Source organism: Mastigoproctus giganteus, chromosome 4 (genome assembly GCF_048544385.1).
Source record: "Mastigoproctus giganteus isolate SK-2022 chromosome 4, ASM4854438v1, whole genome shotgun sequence".
NCBI lineage: Eukaryota > Metazoa > Arthropoda > Arachnida > Uropygi > Thelyphonidae > Mastigoproctus > Mastigoproctus giganteus.
This window is the reverse complement of record NC_143578.1, coordinates 92,889,264-92,909,501: the sequence shown is the minus strand read 5'-3', so window position 1 is coordinate 92,909,501 and position 20,238 is coordinate 92,889,264. Positions and strand designations below refer to the sequence as shown.

Here is a 20,238-nt window from a genome sequence, read left to right as displayed (position 1 = left end):
GAAATTATTCTTGCAGGAATGGAATCCTTTATCCCAAACTCCACTTTAAAATCTCGTCCTTTATCTAAACCTTGGTTTTCCAATAAATGTGCTAAGGCTGTCCAAGAGAAGAATGTTGCATATCATAATTGGCTTGTTTCTAATTCTTCAGTTTCATTTTCTGCCTACACCAAAGCTCGCAACAATTGTAAAGCAGTTATTAATCAGTCCAAACTAGAGTTTGAACAGGCTAAGAGTAGAAAACTTGCTTCTTGCCCTAATGGTAGCCGAGCATTCTGGTCTCTTGCCAAAGCTATTGGCTGCAACTTTTGCCCATCTCTGCTCCCACCTCTGTCCAAACAAGATGGTTCTGTTTTCACTTCAGTCAAGGATAAAGCTGACCTGCTAGCATCCCATTTTTCTTCCAGCTCATGTATTAATGATCTTGGTAAAACACCTCCCACCATTCCTAACACACTCCATTCAATGCCTCCTGTGGTCTTCCGTCAAAAGGATATCAGAAGGATTTTGACGAATCTTTATGCTAAGAAAGCTCCAGGTCCTGATGGTATTTCTCCGCTTGTTCTCAAAACCTGTGCTCCTGAACTTACTCCTATTCTTTGCCGCCTTTTTTCACTTTCTTATTCCAAAGGTGTTTTTCCTTCTGCTTGGAAATTTGCTCATATCCAGCCAGTTCCTAAAAAGGGTGACAAATCCCTCCCATCCAATTATCGTCCTATTGCAATTACTTCTACTCTTTCTAAAGTAATTGAGAAATCAATTAACCACCAACTCTTAAACTACCTAGAAACCTTCCGTCTGATCAATGATCGCCAGTACCAGTATGGATTCCGTCAGTGTCGATCCACTGGTGATATTCTAGCTTATGTTACCTATTTATGGACTAATTCAATGGAAAGGTTCGGTGAAACACAAGTAGTTGCTCTTGACATCTCAAAGGCTTTTGATTGTGTTTGGCATAAAGGTCTTCTAAACAAGCTTCCATCTTATGGTTTGCCAACTGTTTTTAGTAATTGGTTATCCAGTTTTCTCTCTGATCGCTCACTGAGGGGGATGGTAGATGGCTCTCTGTCTTCTAACTTCTCCACTAATGCCGGTGTCCCCCAAGGTTCAGTTAATTCCCACTCTTTTCCTCTTGTATATCAATGACCTTCTCCATTGACTGGAAATCCTATCCATAGTTTTGCCGATGATAGCACATTGCATTCAACTTTTGAGAAACCTTGTCCTGCTCAATCAGCTTCAACTTCTCGAAAAAATCTGCTGCCAATTCCTTAAATGCAGATCTTTAGGTAATTCTCCAGTGGGGCAAAGACAACTTAGTTGATTTCAACCCTTCTAAAACTCAGTCTTGTCTTATATCTCGCAAAAAGGATTCTTCTGCTCCTATGCTTATCTTTGGTGACACTCCGATTTCTAGGCAAAATGATATATCTCTTTTGGGGATTACCCTGACTTCTAATCTCTCTCTCTCTCTTGGCACAAGCACATTACAAATATTGCTTCCTCTGCATCTAAAAAACTTGGTTTTCTCTTTCGCTCTCGGCGTTACTTTTCTTCCAAACAGCTGCTCACTCTGTATAAATCGCAAATCCGCCCTGCCATGGAATATTGTTCCCACATCTGTGGTGGTGCCCCCCAAAACCTCTCTCAGGCTTCTTGATTCCATTCAGAAGAGGGCAGTCAGGTTAATTAATGATTCATATCTAACGGAGTCTCTCCACTTGCTTTCTCATAGATGCACTGTTTCTGCTGCATGCCTCTTCTACAGATACTTCCATGGGCACTGTTCTTCTGAATTGGCTTCTATAATTCCTGCCCTCTCTTTCAAAACAGTCCGAACCCGTGCCGCCACCAGCCAACATCCATTTACTGTCCAACTTCAAACCCACAGAACCAACTTTTCATCTTCCTCGTTTATTCATTCAACTGCCGTTTTCTGGAACAACCTTCCTTCATACGTATTTCCTGAAAATTACAATCTACAGAAGTTCAAGTCCAATGTTAAATATCTTCTTTCATCTTCTCAACCTCCAACCCAAGCACGGTACTAAGTACTATAGGTTCTAATACCTCTCGTGTTTGGGGTTCACATAAAAAAAAAAAAAAAAAAGAAGTAGGGACCATAAACTCAAATTACAGGGATTGAGGTTTAGATTAGAGTGTAAGAAGTTTTCTTTTAGTTTAGCCGGTAAATCATTGATTGCTGGGACAAGTTGCCCTCACAGGTATTTAAGGCAGACAGTTTGAATAAATTCAAAAGTACAAATGGATAGTTACCTTTGTGAGGAGGGAAGCGTATAATTTGTATTTTCTTATCCACTTGGTAGTTTTTTTAAATTTTTTTTGCCAGTGCAGCCAAAGCCTTTAGCTTCTTTGCACTATATGGTGAATACTATTACTATCTTTATCATTCTCAAGGTCAGAAGAGATTCTAGTATGCAGAATAGACTGCACGGTATTTTGAAAGAATAGCAACCTATTCTTAATTTAAAATCTTAAGAATTTAAAACAGTTGGTAAATAAACATCATTTATGCTGACGTAATCCAGAATATTGACTGAATGTGCACCATCAACCAGTGCATAGTGTGTTTAACAGATTGGTAATCATTAACCTCTGCCTTATTGTGTACAAAGATGTTCTGGTCTGTGATCTAAGCAATATTCTGCTTTTGCCAGCTATATTAGCTTTTCAGAAATTTTTAAAAGTGATCATCCAGTGGGAAGTAATAGGGTTAAATTCATTTGGTGTTTTGGGATCGTTTTTACATAGGATGTAAGTTTTACAAAGTCTCTTTTTCAAATTGATGGTTCGGTATGGTACCTTGGTGCAGTATTCTGTGGAAGTTGCTCAAGAAAGCATTGAAATGTATATGGAACAGAATGTTTCTTCAACAGAGGAAACCCTCTAGGCCCACCACAGCTTCGTTGGATAATCAATCTGTTTGTCAGCAGTTGGTTTTTCATTATGAACAACAAAATATACAATTTCATCCATTCTTAGACCTTTATCATGGAACATCTTGCCTAGGTTGGGGTATTTAGTTGGCAGACCTGTGTATTGAAATTTGTCTTAGTCCAATCGGAAAGACTACCCTTCCATATACAGGCACTTCCCAACTTCCTTAAATTCGACATTACTTAAGTATTTGCCAGCCAGTGCAAACATATTTTGCATCCCGCAGGAATAAATGGAGGTATTGTGAAAACATCGAAATGGAACCCAATAACACTTTCTTTTTTTTTTTTATAATTCATTCCAAGACTTCGGAAGTTGAACATTTTGCTATATAACTAAGCTGTTTATCTCTCCAAAAGGTCATTTTTATAATGGAGCACTACCCTTTCATCATTATCATGTTTCATTGTAATAATCAATTTTGAATGCCTTTCTTGATATTTTTCTAAAGAACATTTCTGGAGGACACGACCATAAAACAATTTGCACTTTCCGGTTTATTGGGCTTTTCTCTTAGTGCAATCTATTATAAACAGGTAGTAAACTCGATCTTATTGCATTTGCGATAATCCCGATAACTGGAACTGGGTTTTTACGTTATTATGGTGAAATGTGTTTCCCCTTTGCTGAAATCTTCAATTGTATAAGAAACAATTAAATTTTCAGAATCTTCTCTTCTTTCCTATTTACTTAGTACAATGATGAATGGAAAGCAACCAACGGAAAGTGCAAGTGGTGGCAATGCTAGGAAAACCAAACAAATTTGATTTAGAAATGAAGATGATAATGATTAAAAAGCAGGGCAAAGTTTGTCATCTACTGCATGAGAATTAAGTCTCGCTGCTTCAACAGTGAATGCTATTTCAAAGGACAGTGTGCATATAAAAGAACATGTTAAAGGATCGACTCATTTAAGATCAACAGTGATCACAAAACAGTATTCAGGTGCTATAATAGAAGATGGAAAAAGCTATTAATAATGTGGATGGAAAATCAGATTCAGAAGCGAGTGCTCCTGAGTCTAAAGGCCATTCAAGCAAAAGCAAAAAGTATTTATGAAGATATTAAGGATAAGTACGGCGAACCCCAAGTCAAGTTCATGGCAAGCAATGGTTGGTTTAATAGGTTCAAGCATTGCGCTGGTTTTCACAATGCTAAAGTATGCAGTGAAGTTGCCAGTGCCGATTCTGCAGCAGCAGAGAAATTTTGTGATGTGTTAGAAAAACTCCTTATAAATTTCCACAGCTCTCAACCTCTGCAGCGGCATTCTTGACAGTTATGTTGATTCTGGCAATGCTGCTTGAAAGGTAAAACGTGCTGATTTTATGCCTGCCCCCTCCCCTTTTTTTTTGTAATTTTATAATTTTGAAATTTTGTAATTGCACACTTTATAATTTTTCCTGTGCATGAGATAAAAAAACTGAATAAATAATTTTTTTACATGTTATTGAACATTTTCTTTTTTGCTTCAATCAAATTCAGTGCGCATAGTTGCGAGTGCTGCATAAGCATTTAGGGAAATTGTGACTTACGTAAACTCGACTTATGTAAAGTTCCACGGAATGCAACCCTTATGTAAGTCACTGAGTGCCTGTATACTAAGAATGCTTTTGGGGTTATTGAATCCCCTTTGAGTCTGCGATCTTTGACCAAAAGGTTCATTAGACCAAGGAGGAAGAGTGCCTTCTTCTTCTTCCATTGAATTCTGCTCCCTTTCTTTTATAATTTATGTAGTTTACTTTTTTTTTTTTTTTTATGAAAACCCCAAACATGAGAGATATTACAACCTATAGTACTTAGTACCATGCTTGGGTTGGAGGTTGAGAAGATGAAAGAAGATATTTGTTGACATTAGATTTGTACTTCTGTAGACTGTAATTTTCAGGAAATATGTATGAAGGAAGGTTGTTCCAGAAAATGGCAGTTGAATGAATAAACAAGGAAAATGAAAACTTGATTCTGTGAGTTTGAAGTTGGACAGTAAATGAATGTTGGCTGGTGGTGGCAAGTGTTCAGACTGTTTTGAAAGAGAGAGAGCGGGAATTATAGAAGCCAGTTCAGAAGAACAGTGCTCATGGAAGTATCTGTAGAAAAGGCATGCAGCAGAAACAGTACATCTGTGAGATAGAGAGTGGAGAGACTCTGGGAGAGAGGAGTCATTAATTAACCTAACTGCTCTCTTCTGAATGGAATCTAGAAGCCTAAGAGGTTTTGGGGGCACAGTCCCAGATGTGGGAACAATATTCCATGGTAGGGCGGATTTTTGATTTGTACAGAGTGAACAGCTGTTTGGAAGAAAAGTAACGCCAAGAGCGAAAGAGAAAACCAAGTTTTTTAGATGCAGAGGAAGCAGTATTTGTAATGTGCTTGTGCCAAGAGAGAGATTAGACGTCGAGGTAATACCAAAAGAGATATATCATTTTGCCTAGAAATCGGAGTGTCACCAAAGATAAGCATAGTAGCAGAAGAATCCTTTTTGCGAAATATAAGACAAGACTGAGTTTTAGAAGGATTGAAATCAGCTAAGTTGAGTTTGCCCCACTGGAGATCAGTATTTAAGGAACTGGTAGTGTATATTCGAGAAGTTTAAGCTGATTGAGCAGGGCAAGGTTTTTCAGAATGGAAAGTGGAATACAATGTGCTATCATCAGCAAAACTATGGATAGGATTTCCAGTCAATGGAAGGTCATTAATGTACAAGAGGAAAAGAGTGGGGTAAAGAACTGAACCTTGGGGGACACTAGCATTAGTGGAGAAGTTAGAAGACAGAGAGCCATCTACCATCACCCTCAGTGAGCAATCAGAGAGAAAACTGGATAACCAATTGCAAAAACAGTTGGCAAACCATAAGATGGAAGCTTGTTTAGAAGACCTTTATGCCAAACATGATCGAAAGCCTTTCAGATGTAAAGAGCAACTGCTTGCATTTCACCGAACTTTTCCATTGAATTTGTCCATAAATGGGTAACATAAGCCAGAATATCACCAATGGATCGACACTGACAAGAATCCATACTGGCGATCATTGATCAGATGGAAGGTTTCTAGGTAGTTTAAGAATTGCCAGTTAATCGATTTCTCCATTACTTTAGAAAGAGTAGAAGTAATTGCAGTGGGACGATAATTGGATGGAAGAGACTTGTCACCCTTTTTAGGAACTGGCTGGATATGAGCAAATTTCCAAGCAGAAGGAAAAACACCTTTGGAATAAGAAAGTGAAGAAAGGTGGCAAAGAACAGAAGTAAGTTCTGGAGCACAGGTTTTGAGAACAAGTGGAGAAATACCATCAGGACCTGGAGCTTTCCTAGCATTAAGGTTCGTCAAAATCCTTCTGACATACCTTTTGATGGAAAACCACAGGAGGCATTGAATGGAGCATGTTGGGAATGGTGGGAGGTGTTTTACCAAGATCATTAATACATGATTTGGAAGAAAAATGGGGTGCTAACAGGTCGGCTTTATCCTTGGCTGAAGTGACAACAGAACGATCTGGTTTTGACAGAGGCAGGAGCAGAGATGGGCAAAAGTTGCGACCAATAGCTTTGGCAAGAGACCAGAATGCTCGGCTACCTTTAGGGCAAGAAGCAAGTTTTCTACTCTAAGCCTATTCAAAATCTAGTTTGGACTGATAAATGACTGCTGTACAATTGTTGCGAGCTTTGGTGTAGGCAGAAAATGAAGCTGAAGAATTGGAAACAAGCGAATTACGATATGCAACGTTCTTCTCTTGAACAGCCTTAGCACATTTATTGGAAAACCAAGGTTTACATAAAGGACGAGATTTTAAAGTGGAGTGTGGAACAGTGGATTCCATTCCTACAAGAATAATTTAACTGACACAATCAGAGCAAATGTTGACATCAGAAGTGGTGCCCCTGTAGCCAGGTAGGCAGGAGCAGCAGTGCGTAGCACATGCTTCTTGATTAGACCGGGGTTCGAGCCTGTGAGCCACCAAATACGGAGGATGCGGAAAGGTCAGGGAATGACCACCACATATCCCCGGAGCAATATGGCCTTAGTTGCTAATGCTCCTAAAAACCAAATAACAACAACAACGACATCAGAAGTTTTGAATCAGTAGTCCGACCAAGAAAAGGAAGAAAAAAAATCTCGCAGGTCATCCCATTTTGCATTCTTGTAATGCCAAACAATACAAGGTTGGGAATAGCTGTGAGATAAAGGCTGCATTGGAGAAGAGACAATCACCAAGTTGTGATCTGAAGTACCTAAAGGACCTCTCACTTCGACCGTGTACTTAGAAGGGTTGTTTGTGAGAAAAAGATCAAGTGTGTTGGCTGTATGGTTAGGATTGTCTGGTATTCTTGTAAGTAAATGTACAATCTGTGCATGGTCTTTAGAAATTGCAAAAGCCTCAGCATCTTTACCAGCTGGGTCGGTGTGACTAGAAAGCAGAAGCCAGCTGGAGTTGTGAACATTAAAATCACCAAGGAAAATTACCTCACTGTTAGGAAAGTTGGACTGGAGAAAGTCAAGTTGCAGGGAGAGGAAATTAAAGAGCTCCAAGTGATTAGTGGAGTTGGGAGAACGGTAGAGACAGCAGATGAATTTGACCCAATGAGGTAGAGATTTTAAGCCATCAAATAGAGGAGATTCCAAATTACCAATTCTCTGACAGGGAATATCGGAACGGACATATGCACAAGTACCACCTTTGAGGCGAAAGGAATCATACAGCGAATAATTTGGGCAAATGAGATGAGCAGTATTTGAATCAACCAGTAACTGAGATTCTGTCAGAAAAAGTACATGGGGTTTGGCAGACTGCAAGTGGAACTGGGGAACTGGACATCGTTGAAATTATAATTGAGACCATGTATATTTGTGAAATGAACTAGGAAGTTACTTGAGCTTACATAATTAGCCATCTCCCAAAAGCGTATTTTTTTTAAAACAAAAGTTGGTCTCCTAGTTATACAGAAATCTTGGCTTCCTTTGCTATCCTGAAAGTTTTTGTTTGGTTTGGTTTTTTTTTTTTTCTTAGGAGCATTAGCAACTAAGGCCGTATTGCTCTGGTGATATGCAGTGGTCCTTCCCTGACCTTTCCGCAACCTCCATATTTGGTGGTCACGGGCTCGACTATCCTGAAAGTAGTGACAAGACTTGGCTTGTTCAGGCACATGGTTTCTCCCTTCAGTTTGGTTGAACATCAAGCTTTTTACCATATGCTGCAGTATTTATGTAGTTTTTTTTTTTTTTTTTTTTTTTTAATTTTGTAGGGAACATATACATTCTGTCACAGGAGTTCTTATCTATGGTTGAGCATCTTTATTCTGGAAATGTGAATTCACATGTGGCAAAGTGGCTTGAATGAAAGAGACAGAGGAGATGGACAGTGTGCATCTATGGATGTACCTCTGTGCAATTGAATTATATAGTGTGTAGTATAATTATACTATATAGTATAATGTAATGTCGCATTATACCATATAGTGTTCTAAACCCAAATGTTCTTGTCACTAATTGTTATTCATAAACAACTACCTTGTGATTGGTTTTGGCCTTGTGATATAAATATTTTCTGTAATATATATATATATTTTTAATAAAGGGGCCTGTGAAGGAGTTGCAGCTTGCACAACTTGCCATGTCTATATTCAAGAAGAGTATTTTGACAAAATGGAGGTGCCTAGTGAACAGTAAGCAGATGATTTTTTTTTCTTGAAAAACATTCAAGGAAGAAAGAACATTTTTGTTATTTATATTTCTGTAATTTTATTAGTTTCCTATCAAATTTCAGAACATTTTGATAGGAATGTTCTGAAATTTGATAGGAATGACATTTTATATAATAAGAAATTTTCTAAATGGATTGAAGGTACTTAACATCATTAAAATTCCTAATTATTACTAGTGAAACAGGTTTCTGTAACTTAGTATTACAGTTTGATTTACTGAAAAGGTGGAACTAAAATAATTTAAATATTACACAGATGTTTTGTGAGTATATATTGCTAACTCATTCTTGATGTGTTAGTTAATACTAGTTAATTTATTAGTGATTCTGTTTAACATAAATTAAATCTGTAAATAAACAAAATAACAATGGGTGGTGGATATACCTTTTACATAGTTGCTAAATCTCAAGATTCATGACAGAGAACCCATCATGAATCTGAAGTGCATTTTACTTTATTTGGCCTCTTCTCCATCTTACAGTTATAGTATAGTTGGCAACAAAGGATTTCTCTATCTTTTTGCAAAACCTCCATTTTCCTCCATCATTTTCAGGTTTCAGAATTAATGTGTGAAAATTTGCTTTCAGTCAGAGTAATTGATTGTTGGAATAAACTACCATGTGGTGCTGTAGTAGTTTGGATAACTTTAAGTAATTTAAATTTGAATAAATGAGTAGTTTGAATAAATTTAAGAAAGAATTAGAAATATTATATGGGAGCTGAGTCCACTACCAATAAAGTTCAGTGTTGTTGCTACAGTGATGATTGCTGTTTTCTGGGATTTAATCTTTACACATTGTTCCCAGGGGGACTATGACAGGAAATTCATAAGAAGATATTCTAAAGAAAATGTTTTTTTGATAAAGAAACAGTGTCTGAAACATCCACTGGAAAAATGCTTCACCACTACTATCAGCTTCCTTCTATGTTTGCTAAATGGAGAATACATCAGTCATATACTGATAAGGTTTCCCTCTAGACATTCAGTCAGCACTGTTCCAGTATCTGTGATGGCAAAATGTAAACAGATGTGAATGAAGAACACCAACACTCGGTCAGTGTTTTAATATCGCCAACTGGCAGACATAAGCATCTTTTGACATATTATAGCTCCGATGGAAATTAAAAAGTTGTACAACTTTTGAATATATTTTTAAACAGGGGCTTGAGGGGTATCTTAGGTATAGGGAGAAAGTAAAAACTAGGTATCCCTTTATGCCATTGCTAGACATTTTATAGTAGATTATATCCAGCTTTAACATGTAAAACATTTCCATTTGAAAATAGAAAGTAGTGTAGTGCTTTGGATTTCTTTTTTAAAAACAACACAATATTTTGCACGAAGGAACAAAAAAATTTAAATATATAATAAACATGGTGAGATCAACTAGTTATTTCTAAATTATAAAAAAAAAAATCTTTAATAACATGTATAAAAAGTCGGTCAGAGATTGGGTATCAGGAACTGGCTTTATCATATTTAGGACTTATAATAGGTATATATTCATTTTAATAGTGAGATATGGGAGGAATACTATTTCTCCCCCCCCCCTTTCCTCTCTTATATAAAAGTCGAGAATCTGTGGTTCTGCATAATCCCAATGGTGGTGATGGGCAGCTGTCCCTCAAAAATAACATTTTCAGATTTAACCATTAATCAGTGATTAAAAAATATAAATTTCTTCAGAATAATATTCAACACGTTTAACCATTCATCAGTTAGTTGAAAATCTTGAAATTTATTTGAAAATAACTTTTCACATTTGACCATTAATCAATGATTAATGATCAATAAGTTTTCTTATCTTCCCAAATATAGTCATACTTTTATTACAATAGTTTTTTTTTTTTATGGTTTACATACAGAAATTGCACCTGACACCCTGTCAGGTGCCCTCCCACTGTCTTTGCAGCTATTTGGTGTTTGCTTGAAGAGTACCAGACAAGCACCAATGCTGTTTGTTTATAGTTTCAGATTACATGTTTTTACTCTCCTAGTTCAGTAAACATCTACCATTTTACCCTAGTTGTTTTTTGAAAGATTTATTTCATATAGTAAATACAAAAACCTGATATGATCTCAAGGTGTCTGATACACTGCAGTTTCAAATTTTGCATGCTGTGGAGCTTGCCGAATTTGAAATAAACCTGGAAATAGAAGTAACTAATGGTATTGAATATATATGATAAGCAGAAATATATGCCATGCACACATTTGAAATTTCACACACTTAATGGTATTTTTTAAAGCTGGGAAACAAAAAGAGACCATAGTCCATCTTAGTTAAATTTTGATGCTCTTTTCACAGAAAGTAGTTCTGCATTACAATGGGAATTGTGGGCAATTGACATTAAAAAGGCACCACCAAAGTCTGATTTCGTATATCTATATGCGCACGCACGCGCGCGCGCACACACACACACAGTGGATTCTGGTTATTTGTGTCGCCGGTTAATTGGGGCAGCCATTTATTTGGGACAAATCTTAAAGAACAGAACCTAATCGAGAAAATAGTCAGGGTCTTCTTCACTTAATTGGGATAACATGCCATTTAATCGGAGCAGAAGACTGCAGCACTCAAGGTTACCCCCGATTGTCTCCGACCCAGACCATGTGGTCCAGTCGCACTGGTCTCTAGAATCAGCTGCTTTATAGAATCAAATTACAAAAAACCAATTCAAATCATTAAAACACACACTACACTTTCATTGTTATCATGTGTTTGGTTATAAGAATCAATTTTGAACACCTTTGTGATATTTTTCTAAGCATGTTTCTGTTGGTCACAACCATAGAACAATAAAAACAACTTGCAGTTTCCGGTTTGTTGGGCTTTTCTGATAGTGCAATAAACGTGTAGTAAACTCGATCTTATTGCATCTGTATAATACTGATAGCTAGAATTGTGGGTGAAAAACCCACAATTCTAGCTATCAGTGAAAGGGAAACACATTTCACCATTATTATGGTGAAATGTGTTTCCCTTTCACTGAAATCTTCAATCATATAAAAAAGAAATAAATTTTCAGAAGCTTCTCTTCATTCCTATTTTTTAAGCTTCGTAAACTTGTTACTCCATATCTCACTTATGTGTATAGTGTTATTTGCAATTTGTGTGTGCAGTGTTCTTTTTTATTGATTGCTTATCTTTTTATTGTTTTAAATTTTACAATCCAAAAAAATGTCAGTGAACAGAAATAATGTATCAGCTATTATGTACATATTACAGTATTAATTAAGCTATGTACACAAGTGTAAATTTATTTTTCCAACCTGTGGCACTGGTTGCCACAGGTTGGCAAAATAAATATTCTTCCGCTTTTCATGTATCATTTCATTTATTAATTAAATTAAAGTTGCAGGTAATAAAGTGTAAATTTTTGCTTAATATATCTTTACTTTTATAGCCTGTGGATAATATTCCTCCTATTAGAATCGCCGTTTAATAGAATGAAAATTTAATTCACAATTGTGACCCCAACGACCAGTGCTTACTACATATTGTATAGTGAATGGTATTTTGTTATGGAGAGTCTATTGTAACGTGATTTGATCTACAGAGTGTGTTTAGTGTCAAACGGCACGAGAGATTGCCCCATCTCCATTACAGTGAACAATCATAAAGCAGGGGTGCATTGTATTTTTAACTATTCATGTGAAGACTCACATAACTGGGGCAGCCACTTAATTGGACGAAAGTGCATTGGTCCCAGTGTGTCCCAAATAACTAGAATCCACTGTATACATATAGAAAAACATGACATAATGATATTACATCACATCATGAATTATTGCATACAGATGCAACTTCATGCTGATGCAGTGATAATATGGTTGCCAAATAGCAATTTCCAGAAAGTGTGAATTAGAGGAGATAGACTTTGAGATTAATATTTTTGTTTTATGTCTAAAACTTTTTTTTGTGATTTTTCAGCAGAATTAGTATTTTTCATTTTTTTTAAATAAAGGTGTAACATACATAGCATGTTTTAAAAAATTTAATTAATTTAATTAATTACATAAGTCCATTAAGAAAAGATGAAATATTGGCATTGTTCAAAAAAATTATTTTCAAAAAATTAAAAAGAAAATGGTAGGGCTCCACCTCTGTTTGGCTAAGATAACATTTTAAAATGCATGCTTTTTAGCAACGTAGCTTTAATTTACAAGCCATCATTAGCCCTGCTTGAAGTTGCACTCCTGGAAAATTCGAGTACAGTTGTTCCACACTATAGTGCAATTCACTCAGCACATGTTTGGTATAGTGTTCTTTACTCCAAACACATTGGGAACAGTTACCCATTAAGTGTTTGGGTGCCTGAGAGGCCCTGTCAACAAAAAAAGAAATTTCTTTTATCTCTTCAATTTTCCAATTAACTGCAATTCACAGTACTTGCCTTCAAAGGCATGTTCTTTAATTTAAATAAACTTTTAACTGATCTTGTGATTAATGAGAAAATGACAGAATTGTCAGCCAACCTGGAAATGCTGTAAAGAAGCTCCAGTTTATGATAAGGAGAAATTTTGAAAGTTGTCCATTTGTTGCCCCAAAAGTTTTTTTTGCATCCATGGGAAATTTGAGTCTACGAAAATTTACCGCCAGCAATTTACCACCGCATCAGTTTATCGCATTTACCGTCTAGAAGCAATGAGATGTTTGGTCAAATCATAAAAAATATTTATTTAAGTTTCTGCCTTAAGCTATGATTAGCATATTTTTGGAATTCTATGAACTGTGAGGGAATAGTACGGAAATAAAAAAACACATGTATGGAAATATGTAATTTAATAGGTAGATTATGTATTTTAATAGTTACATGTATCACAAAAATACTAAAAAATCCATTATTTGAACAATATAACAATTGGTTAATTTTAAACTAAACTAATTATAACATTAGGTATCATAGTACACTGCAAAAATTCAAAATGAATGTTTATGCAATCTTCAGAATCAGTCACATTGGGATAATTATATACTAAGAAACTGTAATATTTACAATACAGTATGTAAATTATTAATAAGAAATATTATGCGCAATACCTTAGATAATCAACAATATCACCCCGTTCATTGTATGCACTAACAAGCCTTTTAATTCGTAAATCACAATTGCAATACTTCTTTTTTTTTGTCGCCCAGATCACTTCCACTTAAATATTGTTCAATGCACATTTCGTTAATACTTTGTTCTTTTTTAATGCAATCGATAAATTTCCAAATGTTGGGATGATAAGCGCTGATTTTTTCCTCAAATCCTCTATGCCACCCTTCAACAGAATTATTCGTTCTTGGTAATCCTTCAAGAACAAGCTGGCATACGTTCCACATTTCATGGGAATACTTTGTTGGTTGACGAAGATGTCATCTGGTTGGGTGTCCAATCCATGTATCCTCAAAATAATCAACAACTTCTTGCGATTCTAGAAGAAAAACACCACTTTCACATAAATGTTCAAAAACAACTGTCACAATTGGAGTGGTCACAAATGTAATTGCTGCCAAAATTTGCATATTTAAAGCAAAATTAGCATCAGTTTCATGACTTTGTTTCAATCCATTATTCTGAATGGAACAAAAAATACATTGTGAAAAGTGGAAAAAACAACCCTGTTGCGAAGCATCAGGAAAAACTCTTCTGCAAGCATTCATCATCGCCGTCTCAAAATCTATAGTTATTGACTGCGGGGGACATAGCCGGTTCCAATACTTTCAGCTGCTGTAGTAGAGATACATACGTTTCCTCAGACTTGTTGGGCAATAATGCGTAAACTAATGGAAGCGATATTTTGTCCTTGAATCCATGTATCGTATACAGCTGATAAAAAAGTAAGGGAACAGTTTTGAAAGTCCCATCGGCATACCAGTGTTCACTTTGCGACAACTGCAAATTTCTTTTCGTACTGATAATTAACATATGATTGTCTTCGGGTCCAGAATCAAATTGTAGAAACAATTTTCCATTGCATGATGTTTTATATTCTTCTGTAAAATCTATGTCTCTATGATATGTTGGAAGAACTGGACCATTAAAATTTCGATTTCTTATATTTCGGATCATTTGTTTCATTGTATCTACACTTGGAAGCTTAGGGGCTGCTGCTTGGCTACAGATTCTCGAAACATTTGAAATAATACTGAGACGTATTATTTGTTGTTTCTGCATACGTTTGAATGGTATCAAGAAGTTGTGCTGCCTCAACTCCTGCTGCGTCTCCACAATGATTGTGCTTCTTCCATGTTTTAATGATGGTGTTATCTACCGTAGTAACTCGAGCAGCACATTTAGTTTTTCGGTAATTTTGACACTTCCAATGAATTTTTGTTTTATTTTGCCTGTCTTTATAAAACAAATGTCCACTAAAGCACAATTTTGGTTTTCCTTTTTCTGATTTCAAAAATTCCACCGACATGATGCGTTCACAAACTCAAAAGGATGAAAAATAAACTCAAAATAAGAAAATGTTGTGATTGTAAGAGATTATAAATATATAAGTACCTCCCTAATCGGCACGCCCTACCCCCCACTCCCCTAAAACATGCTACTTAAGTTAAAAATAAATTTATATAAATTATATGTATTGCCTGGTGATATTTGTAGGCTATAAATTGTTTATGCGATAAACTGCTAACGATTAATTGCTATGGTGAATTGCGGGCGATAAACTTTCTTAGACTTAGTCTAGGAAAGTTTATCGCCGAAAGTTTAAGAAAATTTAAGTATATAAACAATTTATACCCTACAAATGGTAGCTAGCATATTTTATCGCCAGACAATACATATAATTTATAGAAATTTATTGGTCATTTTAAATTGAAAATATGGCTTTTTTTTAGGTGTTATTTAAGAAAATTAAGTGCAGTTAAAAATGGAAGTTATATGCTAGGTATACACTTCCTAGAAATACATACCATTGCAGGAGCTTTAATTTAATTGCCTGTTATTTTCCAAAATTGGAATTAGGTAGGTACTACTTAATTCCTTTAACTTAAGTGGAAGTGATCCAGGCAAAAAAAAAAAAAAGTATCATGATTGTAATGAATGAATTAAAAGGCTTGTTAGTGCATACGATGAACGGGGTGATATTGTTGATTATCTAAGGTATTGCGCATAATATTTCTTATTAATAATTTACATACTGTGTTGTAAATATTACAGTTTCTTAGTAATTAATTATCCCAATGTGACTGATTCTGAAGATTGCATAAACATTCATTTTGAATTTTTGCAGCGTACTATGACATACATAATGTTATAATTAGTTTAGTTTAAAATTAACCAATTATATTGTTCAAATAATGGATTTTTTACTGTTTTTGTGATACATGTAACTATTAAAATACATAATCTACCTATTAAATTACATATTTCCGTACATGTGTTTTTTTTTATTTCCGTACTATTCCCTCATAGTTCATAGAATTCTAAAAATATGCTAATCATAGCTTAAGACAGAAACTTAAATAAAAAAATAACTTTTTATGATTTGACCAAACACATCTCATTGCTTCTAGACGGTAAAATGTGATAAACTGATGTGGCGGTAAACTGCTGGTGGTAAATTTTCTGGACCCTGGGAAATTTACATCTCTGATGTTGATTTTCTGTAGATGTTTGTACTGTCAAATTTCCTGTGTCCACAGCTGTAAAACACTATGATCTTTCAATGCATGCTATATGTGGAAAATATATTGAAGCAGTCACTATACCATTTCTTGCATATTACAAACACATTCTTTATACATATATTCTTTATACATCATTTCGTCTGGCTGTGTTACTGTGAAGGGTTCTAATTTGCTGAAGTTTATTGAAGTGTTATTTATAAAACTTCTCTTTAAGAACTATTATTTCTTGACAGGGTGTACAGTGCTTGATAGCACCAGTTAGCAATGCTGTTTTTAGTTTAGGTGTTGTTCATGTGCATTTTGTGTTGAGTGATTGATTTTAGCTTACACTTGGACTAGCTTACACACTTGCCCTCAAAGAGATTGTGTCAGCTGGCATTAATAATGCAAAAATGGTGAAAAGATAGCAGAAAAACTTTTTGTTAGAAACTAAACTGGACATTTTAAAAAGGCTAGATTAAGGATAGCACTAAATTTGCACTACATTCAATGGTTTTGAGCTATTGAAAATCAACAGTATCATAAGCTTGTAAATACAGTATACATACACTGAATGATAACTGATTTATGACTACCTATCTAATACCCTGTTGGGCTACTGTTTGCACAGAAAATAGTTGCTATTTGCCTGGGCATTGACTCCACCAGATGTCTGAAAATGTTCATAGGGATCTGCAGCCATGCTGCCTGCAAGGCTTTCCAATGTTGGAATAGATGACGGTTGCATGTCCATACACCTCACTTCCCCATTCTAAAACATCCCACAAGTGTTCAGTTGGATTGAGATCAGGTGAATTTCAAGGCCAGTCAAGATGGGTGATATCTTCACTGTGTTCCTCGCACCACTCGTGCTGACCTGATGTGCATTATCATATTGGAAGATTCCATTTCTGTCCAGGAAAAAAGGCAACACAGCCAGGGTGCATGTGGTCTCTTAAGAGCTGCCGGTAGACTTCACCAATGAAACGTTGGTCTGTACACACCTGGGATCCTAGTTGTCAACAAAACATGCCCCATATTAAACAACCATTGCCACTTACCTGGCTACTGAGCACCATGCACGATGGGTCCATGGACTTGTGTTGCTTGTACTACACATGAAAGCATCCATCAGCATGTTACACCAAGTACTTAGACCCACCCAACTAGTATACTTATTTCCAGTCCTCCAGTGTCCAACCAGCATGCTGTTGACACCACATCATTTGCTGTCGATGATCAGCAGTGAGGAGAGTCTCTTGGGTTGTCTGCTGTGGAACCCCATACATTTGAGTGTGTCTTCATTTGGGATATTGTTTTTGCATTCCTCATATTGTATTGTGACCTACCTTTGAGCCCAACGTGCTGCACCCTTCACTCAGCATAAACATCCACCTTGATTAATCCTTTAAATTTCTGTTGGTGGGTGGTCCCATTCATCACCATTCTTTGTACATCTTAACCACACTGTGCCATGAGCAACTGACAAGATGTGCCAATTTCTGATATGGAAGCACCCTACACATGAGATCCCACAATTATGCCCGTTCGAAAAATTGTGATATCTTTACTACATCCCATAACTGCTACTTTATCACTTTGATTTTCAGGACCACGTGCAAATTACTACTGCTCTAGCATTGGAAGCTGTTTAGCTTTTTACATTACAAGCTGGACGGCATAGTCCATTACAGATGGAGTGGTCATAATTCAGTGATCACTAAATGTATAAAGTTGTGTAATTTTAAGGTAAGCTTCCTTACATTTTATTGAACATATACTTGTATGTTTTATTGCATAATTTATGTATTTAAATTTTATATTTAAAGCTATTTCTGCTATGTTTACTATTGTTATATAGAGAAACAGCACCTTAAAATCTACCATAAACACAGGTCACATTAACCAGTTAAAATTATTTCCATTATAGTCTATGCATAAATCACCCCTGCTTAATGCAAATTCACTTAGCACTCCACTAAGCAGGCGACACCTCTATGAGCTTTATAGGCATCGTTCATACACTTTTAACTTTCTGTGACTATTTCAACACTCTGGTCTCTTAGTTTACCTGTTGTCTATTTCTATCTTAAATCTTTACCTTAGTTTGCCTTCATTCAGTCTAATTGCTAGGCATTGACCTGAACCCATAAAACTTTTTAAACTTATTTTTAAGGACCAGTGAGAGCTGGTTGATAATAAATGGAAATTATACCATTTGTCCAGCAACTGTTTTTTAACGCCTGTTCAAAATTGAGTTCACAATTCACTAAATTATTATTCCTTTTGCACTACCTTCTACTTTCATTGATGGAAAGAGAATTACAACCCAGAAATTCAAGGCTAATATCAAAGTTTTTTTCCTAGCTTCAACCTCAAAATACTGGAGTGCTACAGCTGAACAGATGTTACAGATCAGTATGAAAATTATAGAGCAATCATGGTTTTCTACAAACACTATTTGAAATTGCTGTACATTAAGCATAATGCATTTAATCTCTCTCTCTCTCTCTCTACTAATGTGCCTCCAGTGTGGAACTGGGTCCAGGTGGTGGAGTGGTTGGAAGTTATTTTCTCTTCCTTTCATATATAGAATTCAGATATTGAATTGAACAAGATTAAAAGTGATAATCAAAATGAATAGATTTTCCTTCCCAACTTCCCATTATGATTTTAGTTGGAAATGAAATTGATGTAATAGAACAGTTGTTGAGATAAAAGTAAAGGCTGACAGATTTATTACATTATATAAGATTACTAATACCTAACTGAAGCAGCTCACCTTCACTCAAAGAGCAAAACACTGAAGAGCTTCAGATCAACAGATGTGTTATATATATGTATATATATTTTTTTATATGTTTTTTTTTTCATGAAACCCCAAACTCAGAAGGTATCTAAACTTATATAGTACTTAGTATCATACATGGGTTGAAGGAGATGGGGAGGGAGGGGATGCCAGAAACTTTACTCTGGTAACTAAACATGGGTTTCACCACTTCAAGCCTGCAATAAGCAAAGTGGTGGTATTGCACCGGTTGTTGTCATTATCAGCCACCTAGTATTAGTACATTCTTCTTCCAGTCACGTAACTCCCTAAGGCGATGTTGTGGCCACCAACAGATTCCTACAATTGCATCGATCTTGTGCTCTACAAGTGGCAATGGATGGGATCAGTAAACTTCTGGGCACTGTCATGCCCAGAAGTTTACTGATCCCATCCTTCCACCATGATGCAGGTCTTCCTCTTCCCCTCAATTTTTTTTCTTCTATTATATTCTTCAACAGAAAGTTTTCCCTCCCTACTATTTATTAGGCATACCAAAGCATTTGTACAAAACAATATTTGTAACTGATTGATTATATTCCTATTACGAATTCATATTAATATTTTTCTTACCTAGCTGTTTGTAAAGGTGTAAAGGTAATTTAATATTTATTTTTAATATTTTTCATAATGCAATTTTTTTTCATATACCATATCATATTGTAACCACTAAGGAAAATAAAAATTGGACTTTTTAAAAAAATTATTTTGACTATAATAAATTAAATCTCATTTTAGGGTTTGTTAAAATGAGTTTTATTTGAATTATGTTCCATTGAAAACCTAAGTTTATTGAATTTATTTTTCAAAATTTATACCAAAATTTTAATTTCAGTGAAGAGGACATGCTGGACAAAGCTCCATTTTTAAAATCAAATTCACGATTAGGTAATTTTTATATATTTATGTGTATATATATATATATTTCTTCAGTTAAAATTGCAGTTATGTTGTATTTTCAAAAGTTGTGATAGTTGTTCTTTGCTTATACACCAGGCTCTAAAACCCCTCGACGTGGGCACCTGTACGTGATGAGGGGACCTCCCAGTGACGCTGCTGGACTTCCAGACTAGCATCACTGGGATCCAACGCCCACAGCCCAGGTTCCAGGCTTACATCAATGGAATCCGGCGTGTTTGCCGTG

The 20,238-nt window shown here is 35.7% G+C and overlaps 1 protein-coding gene across 3 annotated transcripts in view; it reads left to right on the top strand.

Annotated features, from left to right (window-relative positions):
* The window catches only part of Fdx1 (Adrenodoxin-like protein 1, mitochondrial Ferredoxin 1), a 141,547-nt gene that overhangs the window by 53,938 nt on the left and 67,371 nt on the right, over positions 1–20,238 (top strand). For all 3 annotated transcript variants that reach the window (XM_090372817.1, XM_090372816.1, XM_090372818.1), the window contains exons 4-5: positions 8,531–8,618; positions 19,930–19,982. In XM_090372817.1, the coding sequence (XP_090228943.1) occupies positions 8,531–8,618; positions 19,930–19,982 (141 nt within the window). The remainder of the gene's footprint in view (positions 1–8,530; positions 8,619–19,929; positions 19,983–20,238) is intronic.